A 13,474-nucleotide genomic window follows, 5' to 3' on the forward strand; every position below is an offset into this window, starting at 1 on the left:
ATCTAATACATGAAGCATGTATTCTTGCATATACTCTTCTTACTACAGATGGACATAACACCATGGGGGGAACTTGAAATACATATGAACCTGTGTTATGAACAATGTGTGGAGATAGAGTTACTCTATGAAGCAGCAGCTAACTCGCTCAAGAGTAGGCTCCTACTAGTAAAGGTACCTAGTATGTAATGCCATTAAAGAAAATAGACAATTTGAACTTCAGAAAAGACTGTATTGGCCACTGTTGCGTTTTAGTGGAAACAGTGACCTCTCAAAGTTTCATTAACATTACCTGAGAGAGCTGGTTTTGTTGGATCAGTTACTTTTCAGTAACAATGAGGTCCTGAAAGTAATACCAGCCTAAAAAGGGATTATGCATTTCACAAATCCTTTTAAGAATGCATAGTCTTCCATTATTAAAAATTGGTGGGGTTTTTATTACTTCAAGTCCTCTAAAAGTCAAATTGAGTGAGAAAAATATTCTGACCAGTTAATTGTAAACTCCCAACTCCTTGAGATCAATTTATAACCCCAACAAAGCAATGAACATACAGAGGTATAACTCAGGAAAGAACCTGGATTTTCAAGAATTAACTTCTACAGATGATAAATAAGCTATTTTATTCTTTCTGCTGTTTTTCCTGATTGAGGCTGTCAACCTAGATCTTATTTGTAACTGAGTTGATACAGAAGTAACTCAGAACATTTGTAAATGAACACTAAATGAACAGTATTTTTTTGTGTAAATGCAGGACATCGCTACTTCCTTGTATTCAGTGAAACCTCAGCAGCTTCATACCAACTGGAAGCACTTTCTATTAAAGTGATTACAGTAAAAACCTAAGACAACTTGGCTATACAATTCTATTTTGGAAAATATGGTCTTCTAGCTTTAGGAATTCTAGCCTGTGAAAACCTAAGGCAGCTAGCATGTCTTTCAGTTTCATCACTGAAAATTTATGTTTTGTGTGAAGTTTCAAGTTAGAAAATAGCATGAGGACATTCCATAAAAGAATTGGACAAAAATGTTGTCAAAGTATTTATATGAATATTAGAATGTGGTTTTGGAAGGTTTCATCATCACGACTACACATCTAAGTGCTTTCTGAAAGGGAAGCCATCTACCCCAGGAGAGTTAAAACAAGTGCTGAAAGTATCAGCAGTCAAAATCTGAGTATTTCCACAAACCTTAAATAGTTTGTACAGAGTTCTTTGTCTTCTGAATAAAAACTAAACCAATTACCTTCTGTTCTAGTTCATTCTTCCTGTAGTTGATGGTGATGGAATAGTAATGTCTGTTTAGTCCATGAATTAGTGCCTGTAAAATTCAGGGGAAAGTTTGCATAAAAATTGCCCAGCATTGAAATGAAGAAATATTAGAAGGGAAGTATCCATTTAAATATGGCCATCTTCAAGCAGCACTTAAACAAAAGAAAAAACACCAAGAAACATACAGAGAGACCTTAAACAGGTATCAATATACCTGTTCCCATTTCTCTCTTTCAGTGAGTTTTTTCTCTTTAACTGACAGTTACACTTTATTTCTAAACCAGATTTTTTCACACAGTAACAACTACTATAGGAGAAAGTGGTAACTGCCTGCAAACATTTGACCGATACATATGCACAAACATATTTCTCTCAAATTTTTCCTCTCTCAATAAATTTGGTAATCACTTCTATTAAAATATGTCTGTTTCTCTTACGAATTGGGCTATTTTGGCTATCTAATAATTTATAAACACTGCCAGCATTTCCAAATTTGTCCTCTAAGGTACAATACAAAGAAACAGTAGCTGAAGCGATGATTAAACATGTCTGATATGGGCATCAAATTAACCTTCAATATTAAAGCTCATTTTCTTTTTTTTTTTTTTAAACTTTAAAAGAAAAGTACCCTTGTTCATTATTATTATGCACCTTGCAATTTATCCTTAAACTTGTATGTCACAATCTGATTGATGGAGATTAAGTTAAGTAACAGATATACATATATCTTCTGTTTTGCTCATGTGCATAACCTTTTCTTTCTTTTTTTCTCCCCCTTTTTTCCTTTTTTTACCTTTATGATTTAAATGTGAGTTGGATTAATATTTTGAGAGGAGTTTAAAAAATTCTACGACAAATCTTCATCACAACTAAATTACTAATTTTTTCAAATAAAATTTTACATACGTATTTAAATTATCAGTTTGAAAGCTGAAAATGTTCTCCTCCACACATTTTAAACAGATTCCTTCTGCAAACATATATACAAAGACACAAAACTACTGGAAAGGCTACATGTACAAGAACCAGCAGTTACAGATAACCACTATTCGTGCCACTTACTATAATTAAAATTGTAAAATACAGGTTTTGTCATCAATGAAGTAATTTATGCTTGAAACTATTAGCAATAAATCATTTCACAGAATCAGAATACCAGGTTGGAAGGGTCCCCAAGGTGACAGTGTAGTTTAAATGAGATGGCCCAGCACCTTGTCAAGCTGAGTCTTAAAACTGACCAATGCAGGGGAATCCACTAGTTCTCTTGGGAGATTACTCCAATGTCTAACTGTGCTCATTGTGAACAGCCATGATTTCCAGGGCCATTTTCTTATCTCACTCAACATGATTGCATATGAGGTTTTGGGGTTTGCGTTGAAACTCACTTGTAGATATTTAGGGTGTTTTCTAAACCTCCTAAAACTTGACAAACATCTTTGCTTTTCCCCATTATTCTCTCTTTCCTTTCCTCTTCCAAAATCACTCTTTGAAAGAGCAGACAAATGTAAAAGAAACAACTGTTCTACTTCAAACTTGAACAGTACTTTCATTTAGCCACTGCAAACAGTTAAATCAAAACCCATAAAACACTTTAAAACAAAGCTTGTCTTCCTGTGTTCTGTCTCAAATGGAAGTCATCATTTCAACAAGGATTACAAATTAGATGCACAAAGAGAAAGTAAAAGCTGTAATAGAACACAGGAAAAAAACACCAAAAAAGGAATGAAATGAGGCCATACACTATTACTATTGCTAAGATTTTAAGGATGTCTTAAAATCCCTGCTTCTAGCCCAGCAGAAATCAATATTGATTGCTGCTGACCTCAAATAGGTCAGAATTTTATTCACAACTGTAGAATAAAAGCACAAAAAACTGCAGGGGCTCTTGCAGTTTTGAAGAACAGGGTATAATTTTAAACTATGATTTTTATCTTAAGGGTGATATTTACAACAGCTCACTGCCAACTTGCAAAAAATAACATTAAAAACAAACCCCACTAACAACAGAAACCTGAAACTCCCATGGCCAAATAAGCCATGATGTAGTGACAGTGATCTTAAAATAATGAACTTGAACAATACTGCAGGGGTTTACAAGGGAGGTTCATTACACATGGTCCAGGAAAGCCCTGCTAGAAGAGCCCTGAAAGATGCACGCACAGGCTTGCCTATATCTAATCAAGAGTATTAGCTGCTTATTTCATACTCATTACAGTTCACAGATTTTACCAATTCAAAAATCAAAAGTAAATCACAACAACCTCCTAAAGCAGATGCTCTTTAATGGTCTGTGGGGTTTGTTGGCTGGCATTTTTCGTAAACAGTAAATGGTTTCAATACGTTAGTGATAAAAACTCTGATCTTTTGAAAGATAAGGGTGTGGTGACAGAGCAACTCCCAAAGGGCAGTTCTTGTACAGCAGTTTAGCCCTTATTTCCATTCTGCTATGAATAATGAATGGTCTTTTTCTTGGATTTTTAGCTAGAAAGTATTCTTTTTATTAAGTAACAGATTAAAAGAGCAGGAATTTGGCTTCATGGCTGCAAGCACCCAAGCCTTTCAAAATGCATACTAAAGGGAAAAAAAGTTTTCTGGAAGGCAAAAAAAGGAAAAAAAAAATTAAGGCAGAAGGATGACATACAAAAAAGTATTAATCACTCCAGGGGATACTTGTTTCAGTACATAAGCTATTTCTCAAAATAAAGGTTTGCTTCGTTGAAGTCCAACACTTTTGTCTTATTAGTAAAAGTCAACTTCAGAAATAAAACTCCTAATAGTTAAGTTTCACAAATGTTTGCAAAGAAATACAGAACAACCTACTCCAAATAAACACTACAACTGAAGCTGATCAAACATCTTGCATTACTGCATTGTATAAAAATCAATTATTTAAGACAAATCTAGATTTCGTATTCAGTAACACCCTGTATAAGCATACTGTAGAAAGAGGAGATTATTAATGAAGAAGGAACTTTTTCTATGATTTACTTCAGAATAATTTACCTTTAGAAAACTGAGATGTTAATAAGCAGTAGTTTTCAACTTGTAGCACTGAAAATAGTTACTACCAAGCATCACACAGTATGATAGCAACTTGCATTTCCATAAATCTGTACTTTAACCTTTGCAGTAGATACTTACACATGCATTCATGCTCAGGTAGCTAATTTAGGGCTCAATTTTAAACCCTTCATATATTAACTCCACTGACAAATCAAATCAGTTATAAACACATGCCAAAAAATGCTATAGAGATAAGAAGAAACAATTTATAGCTTACTGGTTTTAGGTACATTTTGCCAAAAGTGCTGAATAAATCTTCCAATTTACGTGACTATCAGCACTGTATTTACCTGGATAGATGGCTTGTTTAAGTGACCCAGATTTGAAGTTGTTTGTCTTGGTTCATGTCCTAAGACCATCATATTAGCATTGATCAATCTGAAGGCATCAATAACAACCTGTAAAAACAAGATGTCAAGTCAATTCTTTTTAGAAAATGCAACTAATAGTGCCAAGCAACAGTGGACAAGGCACAATCAACTCTCATCTGTTTTTGGCCTTTATCCAGAAAATCATTTAATTATAATATTAATAAAAAAGAGCCTCCTGCTGACTATGCTATCAGCACACTACACTAACTTGTATCGTAAGGTGACACCAGTTATTACCTTTTCAATGGAGCTCTAAGTTTTATATCCATGATATCACCATATAACATTGAATTTTTATGTACACTTACTCTAAGCTTCAAAGGTATGCATATGTTTGTCACCTAAATCTTATCCAATCAAAGTGAATGACAGAGAGAGACTAAAACTGAAAGTGAGCACAAGCTAAGGGACCAAGTCTAAAGCCCAGTCCTGTCACATCAATTATACTACCACAATACTTGAAATGACAACAAAATTATAGCCAGCAAGGAACTTGCCCCATGTATTCCCTTCTAGTCAGATGCTTTTTGCTTCTTGTGACTATGAAAGGGTCTATAAACTGTCTGATGGATTAAAAAGTCCTTGTCAGTGTCATGCTCAGGAGTAAAAAAATAGAGTAAAAGAAAACCAAGGTCATTTATGATTTAAAGGTACACGGTAGGTAATATTCAGTGCCGTTTCCTTGCAAATAAAGTAAAACCTTCACTGACTTTTATTCAGTCCTGAGCTGAATTTGTCTATGAAAAGCTTGAGATAGGATTTCCTAGCCCCATACAATAAAATCCACATCCCTATCCAATGCCTATGTGAAGTGAAACAGAACAGAAAATAACAATCCATTCAAACCCACCCTTACTGGGTACTCGCCACCACAGACTTGTAATTGCAGGACCAGACTTCTCTCTTAGACACCAGTCTTTTAACGGGGCCAGTGGAGGTACAGCCTTGTACATCCACAGAAACACAGCCAGGCAAAACTTGCAGCTATCTTGCCTGCATGTGCTTGAAGGTTTATTCTGGTTCACTAAACTAGATAGTTCAAATCTTCTTTTAACAGCTTCTCTGTAACTTTTTATTTTCTTGCTCTCCATACTACAGCAAACAAACCCATTTATGTGGCTGCTTTGATATTTTTAGAAATTAGACCTGAGCCACATCTTTTATGAAATCAACCACTGCTACTGAAAGTTTGCAGAGAAAGCAATACTGAGCCTCCCACCTTGTTCTAGAATTTTCCTATCCGTTTACACAAATATTAATAAATAAATACTTACCAATTTATTAGGAGTACAATATAGAAAGTGAGGTTATTCATATGGAAATAAAATTAACTGTCAAGTAATTGTAACAAAAAAGCAAAAAAACCAAAAATGTAAACTGAAAAGTCTAATTAGTTATTACCTGTTGTGTTTACTTTTGAGAGCCAACTATATCAGTCATGTTGAGTGACTCAGTGCCATTAATAGTTATTGCCTAGACTCCCAGATGACTGGCCAGATTCATCTGCATGTCAAGACTTCAAATTACATGCAGAAAACATACCAAAAAATCTTCCTTATTAAAAATGCTAGCTTGTGACAATTTTTTTTTCTGAACAATAATAAACCCATAACACAATTCAGATTGAATATGCAGCAGACATCTGACACTAATGCTACCAAACAAAAAAAAAAATCTCAAAGATAATCTGGAAGAGTTTCAGTGTATCTATACATTCTTGTAGTAACATACAAAGTAATTCTACTTTGCTTTGATTATCACCATCAGACTTTATCTCAAGCTTTTGTATATATCTCTCTGTGTTCCATTTTAACAAGATGCTCTAATTACAAACATCTGGAAATGCCCAACCATAACAAACAGGCAGTAAAATAGTCAAGCAAAACAGAACAAAAAAAATTCCACTCCACAAGTCCTCCAGAGACTAGCTAGGTAAGGGAAGAAAAAAACTTGTGAGCAAAAATTTGCTCTACAAAGCAAGAAAGAGGATCTTGGCAATATACTATAATCATAAGGAGCTGCTTTATAATGGCCATGATCCTAGATTTGAGTTTAACTGAGACGTTCACTAGACAATGTTGAGTTTATCCAAGAACAAATAGCACTGTTTGGCATGGAGTCATGTAAAATTAAAAGAAAATGCAAACCAAAATCTGATTAAACTTGGTTTCAATAATAAATTCAACATTTTAGTTGGTGTTCTCAAGGTTAGGAGTGGATAAATTTCATCTTAAAATATGAGAACTAGCTGCTAAAATATTTCTGAGTGATATTGAATTATTCTAGCATCTTAATGCTGACCAGAAGTAATTTTTCTAATGTTTCAAATACTACCTGTGTGGGAAAGTCTGCTCTCTTTACCTGTCCTCCTGAAGCAATTAAATAAAAGTATCTCCTAAGTAGGACAAATATCAACCTAACAGAAAGTGGTATGAAATCATAAAATCACAATATTAAGCTTTGAAAAGGGATAAAAATACAATTTCTACAATCCCAGAGGGGTACAAAAAGTACACGTGTGAATATTTCTCATCTCAGTTACACTGTGACGACCAATGGTAACTAAATACTTTAACTACACTAAGATTAAAGGAATTTGCTGCTATCGCTATAGCAACCATCTTAAAGAAACTAACATGCTCAACAACCTGGAGGCTAAATTTAGACCTAATATGCAATAGAAACATAAATACAACAATAAATCTTAAATTTTTATTTCTCTGAAATGCAATTGTTGTTTTGTTTTGGTTTTGTTTTTTTCCACAGTGAGCAGAAACCAGTCCCTCCTTTAAAGGATTATATAAAAATAAATAGACTCATTAATGTCCAATGTATTAATGAGCAGAGGGTGAAGTAGGTGTTAATTATGCCACAGTAAGAATCAAGAAAAAAGCCATGGTAAGCACTTGGAGGTGTGTACATGCTGAAGCCTCCTCTATGTTTGTGTATTTTGAAGTACAGTATGATGCAATCAGATGACAGCAACATGGTCAACTCCATAGTCTACAACAAAAACTAGAGACTTTGAACAAAGAACTTCTAAGGATTAATTAAAAGCTGCATAAAACCCTATTCAGTTACTTAGTGATTTTTTGTTGTAAGAAGCCTGTACTTCTCACACAAAAATTGTAAGCTCCCACTGTATTTGAATTACCTAATGCAGCCTGCAGAGTTTTTAGTAAAAACTACTGCTTCCAAGCTTCATGCTAAATTCCCTTTCTGTAAAGTTAAACAGAAGTCTATGCCATTGGGTTATTTTCCAGAAATACGAAGGTAGATTTTTTTTTTTCTAATGCACTTTCATAGTTTGACTCTTTCACCACTCTGACCATTTAATTTCTCCTAGAGTAAGTGTCTTCAGACTTTTCAGAGGTCATTTCAACAGCAGACAGCTTATAACAAAACCATTAGCAGTTTGGCTAGCTTAAGGAAACCTCTTACTTTCCTTTTTTGTTTATTATCACTGCATGAATCTGCAGCATATGAGAGTTTATAATTTCTCAGGCTTGTTAAATTCATGTTAAAGGTCTGTTTTCTTGTTGAATAAATTTTGTTCATATAATGCTGCCTATTTCATATACTGAGTCTTTAATAGCACCTTTGGTCTATGCGCAACTCACAGATCAAAACAGAGGACTAAAATAGGGGTTGATGATGCTATTTACATGTGTGATTCCTGCTGTCTTCTTGTTAGTAGCTTTAATATAATAGAAGACCTTGTCTGTTTTGTAATTAACACATCTTTACTGGAGAGATATTTGGAAGTGATTGCTGTGAATATACTGGTTAGTAAAATAAACACAATCACACACCACTTTCTGTTATCAGACAAATTTGTGAATTGTACACATTATACTCCAGATCAACAAACTGTGATATAACAGCCAAGTAGAAGACACATTTATATAACCCTTTATTTTTCTGAAAATATGTATTCAATCTGACCTTGCAAATATAATTAGCTTGTGGGATGTGTGGATTTCAGTACCATGGATGCTTTACTAATTGCAGCTCTTGGAAATAGATACTAAATATTTGGAAGCTGCCAATACAAAATAAAAACTGCATATTTTTGTACATCTGTCTTAGCTTCAAAAAGCGTAATAATCTAAAAAAACAATAACTATACAGCATTTTTTTAACATTTCCCGGGGGTCAACATCCCCCAGTAGAGCCCACATAAAGTATTTTTAGAAATAAAATTCACAATTATCTTCAGCATACTTAATAAATTTGAGGATAGCTATAAATAATATGACTCACAGCTATTCACAATCTACAAGAAGTGCTGGACTCCTCATTTGCTAACTAGATAAAAATCTGGCCTTTTATATTCTGTGCATATTGAAAATAATAGCTAGATTAAAATTTAGGATGCTTAGTAGCCAGACCTATTTTAGCTTCTTATGACAGTGTGAGTGTCATACATATATATTACCCCTTTTTCTAAAACAGTCTTCATAACTTTCTGAGGTATTAAAAAAAAAAAAAAAAAGACATTTCAAGAGTACTCCACATACTTAATTGTTAAATCCCTCCAATTAAAAAAAAATCTATCAAAAATACCAAAAGAAACAGTTCTGTTTTGCCACACCCACTATAATTTAATGGTAGACTTCAGTTAGAAATAATTCATCCTCTTTTGTTTAAGTTAAAATAATATCTGAGACCAATATTATTTTCCAGTGAGGCATCTACAACATATGGTGACTATCTAAAAATGTATTGTGCCCTTAGAATTAAAAAATGTTTAAGAACAAACACACCAGTGCTTAAAGACAACTCTGCAAAGGATATAATGTGGTTATGCCAGGTGTGGAAAAAGAAGTAATGTCCCATCTAAAATCTCTTTTATCACCTGCAACTGACCTGTTATCAACTGCTTAGTTTATTTCTAGATTCTTTAAAAATGAAATGAAACATGTGACCTGAGAAGTGCAGCTTGGGTTTATGACCATTTCGTTATTTATGCTGCCATGCACTGTTAGACAACTACAAGTGAAGAACATCTTCTGTCCCCTGTAAGCCCACAACATAAAAAATTCAAAGAAATCTTACTTTTTATGCCATTTCCAATGGAAAGCACTAAGAACTGAAACTGACTCATGCCAAATGCATATCACTGAACTGCTGTGATTGTGAGTTTGAAGTTTGCAACATGGAAATTATTTATAAAATGTCAATTTTAGCTCTGGAAAATATATTCCTAGGAGTATGTGCATTTTCCTTCTCTATCCTTAGAGAATTGTTTACTTGTGGTCAAATCTACAGTACAACTTGAATATCCATACTGGGGGGGAGAGAACTACAGTATAACACATTTATCTTGACAAGTGAGGGCATGCATCCATAACTCCCAAGCAGCAATGCCACAAGTTTTAAAGCTATATGCTTTAATGAAGATAAATGGACTATTCTACATTCACCATGTCAGAAGAAAATTAAACATTTAATACTTTAAAAAAAAAAAAAAGTCTTCTTGGAACTTCTTTTTTTGTCTTAAGGAAGTGCATGAACTGAAGTAACCTGCAAATGGTTTAGTAGGTAAACATACACTGCTTAATTGAATCACAGCAAGTCCAAAGTTGCATAAAAATTTTTAAAACGTCACATTGATAGGAACAGTTTTGGTATCTCATCAAAAAAAAAGAAAGGAAATTAAATATACAAAATGTTATTCTGAATATGTGCAATTACTAAAAAGAATGTTTGCTTTCAAACAAAACTATTAGAAAACAGTGGTATACTGGTAGTAATAAACCAGTTCAACACTTTGTGGCTTATGCTTCTGTTTAGTGAAACACATCCTGAACAGAGAACATTGAGTGGCCTGCACTGTAGCACAGATGTCATTCACCTCTTACAAATGTGATCTTTCAGGGAAAAAGAGCATCAGTCTTTATTGAATTGATAACAATCAGACCCAGCACGAATTTATCTACTTCCTTATTCTCTAAATCAGGCTCCTACTGAAGCTCTATTCTTGCCTACATCAAATTAGGATGCTTTCATCTCTGATATGCAAGTTACTGCACCAAATACTCTGTTCAGACAAAAACCACACTGCTGTACAAGTATCCAAATGTTCTAGACATTGTACAAAATACACAGAAATGTACATTTGACATTTCAGAAGTTACATATTGTAAAGTTATCTTCTCTATTTTAGATTTTTCCCCTTAGAGTAGAAAAGTGCTAGCAAGTTCAGTTCTAATAATGAAATTTTTTCCAGGTATAAAAGATTGACATAAAATTACAGATATCGCATGGTTTTAAAATATATTTTCTTGGAAAATATTATCTCCATAACAATTCACAATAAAAAGACATGTCTGCAAAGCAGTAATGACAATATAGTTAATTTACAGGTTTGTTTAGTTGTTTTTAATGAATACTTTCAAGCTGTACCCTAATGACTGTTGAATTCACATGTGTCTAGGGAAGGATTTAAGGTAAAGATTATTAAGACAAATGCATGAAGTGGGAAGGGAAATTTTGGTGTATACAGAAAATCTTGTTAAGTGATTGTTAAGAACTCCAAAGCTCTCAGAAACTTAATTTTTAATGTACTATTTTAAATTTCAAATTCCAGGCATTCCACTAGTGTCTCCTCTACGCATCTCATTTTAAGAATTGAGTTCTTTCTGCCTTCTGCCTTGTTCTGCAATCTCCTCCAGTCCTGTGCTTAACTCAAACAAACAAGAGAAAAGGACAGGTTCAAGGGAATAACAGCATTCTGATAAGAGCATGGAGGTCTGAAGGCATGCAATCTTCAGAAAACTATCGTAGACATGTTCAGATGAAGAAAATTTTTGAGGCTAGATAGATTTGGTAGTACCAGTGGGCAAAAAATAGGAATGGGAATGTTTTGTAGAAGAGGTTGCCAGAGCAGGTCATCCTGCAAACAGAAAACAAAGCTCTGTTCAACCATGTGATCTATGGGTTCTGTGGTAGCACTTTATCCCATGCCTACAAGAAATTCTGTCCATTTTGAAAAATGGATACAATCTCATTGGCACAGTAAGAACTGAAAACATGCTGGAATACTACAAAATTTCAAAGCATAGTATTTGAGCCATCACACTTTTCTGATAGATTCAGAATTCTTTATCATTCTAAACAGAAATCTGAATATTTAAAGATACTATTTTTCTTTGTTAATAGCTCAAAAGGACTTTGAGACCTTCACCTTGCTCAAGATGACCTTGGCTATGGATCTCCAGCAGCAACTCAGCTAAGCTCTGTTCTCAGTTCATTTGTACAAGCAGGGTAGAACCAGTATCTTTTTTCTCTCTCTCTCCAGATAATAACTATTCTAGGACTAATAATACTTAAAACCCAAAACCCGATACACTACACAATAAGCAAACCCATACAGTATAACTGTCCCTCTTTGGGACTTCTAGAAGCATAGTAAGAATATTTTTTTTTACACTTTAAAAACTAATAAAAGAACAAACGGTAAAGTTCATCGGATTTGTTGCTCCTTTTAGAATAAATTAAAAAAAACAAACCAAAACAAACAAACCACTGAAAAGAAGTTCTTTGAACAAAATGGTTTTAGACTACAGTCCACGTTCTGACTACACTTCCAGAAGAGGTTACCTGGATCACAGAACAAGGTTCTTCAATGATGTAGGTGAGAGGTAACAGTAGTAATAAACAGAAATGAGGAGTTGCTCACTGTACACAGTGAAAACCAAACCAAACCAAACCCAAACCAAAACCCAAACCAAACCAAACAACTACAAGAACAATAACGAATTTGAACAGGTATTCTCATAAAGCTATCGCATTTTAAGACTCAAGTGAATAAAAGCCTAAGTGAGCTGGTCTGAACTAAATGTTGAAACTGCTCTGCACAAAGTTGGATCGGGTATCTCCTGAGATATTTGCAACTGCAATTATTTCGATTTACCTGGCTACCCAAATCACAGAATGTTAGGGGTTGGAACAGACCTTGAAATCATCTATTCCAATCCCCTGCCAGCACAGGATCACCTAGAGTAAGTCACACAGGAACGCTTCCAAGCAGCTTTCGAATGTCTCTAGAGGAGACTCCACAACCTCTCTGGGCACTTTGTTCCAGTGTTCTGTCACCCTAAATGTACATGTCTTTTTCTTCTTGTACCCTCTAAATGAGATGAAGATAATCATAAAATGCCATAGCAAAAATCTCTTTTATGAAAGTGTCAAGTACACAATTAAGTACACAATTAAGTGTCAAGTACACAATGGTTTAAGTACACAATTAAGATGCATACCATATTTCTTTTTATCTGTCAGGAAGTGATGAACATGCAAAGTAGAAATTATAAAATGTTGTTGCAAAGACAGGTCTTTTCCTCAGCAAACAATTAAAAATAAAACAGGAAAGATTTTTGCCATAAGCCAAGAGATCTTAGAATGGCTTAGGCTGGAAAGGACCTTAGAGATCACCTATTCCAACCTTTCTGCCATGGGCAGGGATTCTTCTCAGCTAGACTTGGGCACCTCTCCACTAGACTCAAATACTCAAATACGGTGCATTGCTAGGAAAACTCTGGTGTAACAGACATGAAATTTTGCTGTATGAATAGGAGATTTTTGCTACACATCCCATTATACACCACATGCACCAACCAGCTTCTCAGATGTACAAAACAGAATTCTGACAATTTTGGATATTTTACCCATCGTCAGCAATTATTCATCAAGGGAAACCAATTAACTGCCTCAGAAAAACCAAACCATTTTAAATGGTGATTTTTTTTTAATAGTAAAGATTTAAA

The 13,474-nt window shown here is 34.3% G+C and overlaps 1 protein-coding gene across 1 annotated transcript in view; it reads right to left on the reverse strand.

Moving 5' to 3' along the window:
* PSMD14 (proteasome 26S subunit, non-ATPase 14) overlaps positions 1–13,474 on the reverse strand; it is a 41,993-nt gene that overhangs the window by 5,047 nt on the left and 23,472 nt on the right. Inside the window, exons 7-8 of the mRNA XM_054381022.1 lie at positions 4,623–4,730; positions 1,244–1,318 (exon numbers count right to left, since the gene is read on the reverse strand). Of these exons, the coding sequence (XP_054236997.1) occupies positions 1,244–1,318; positions 4,623–4,730 (183 nt within the window). The remainder of the gene's footprint in view (positions 1–1,243; positions 1,319–4,622; positions 4,731–13,474) is intronic.

Source organism: Indicator indicator, chromosome 5, assembly GCF_027791375.1.
Source record: "Indicator indicator isolate 239-I01 chromosome 5, UM_Iind_1.1, whole genome shotgun sequence".
Taxonomy (NCBI): Eukaryota; Metazoa; Chordata; class Aves; order Piciformes; family Indicatoridae; genus Indicator; species Indicator indicator.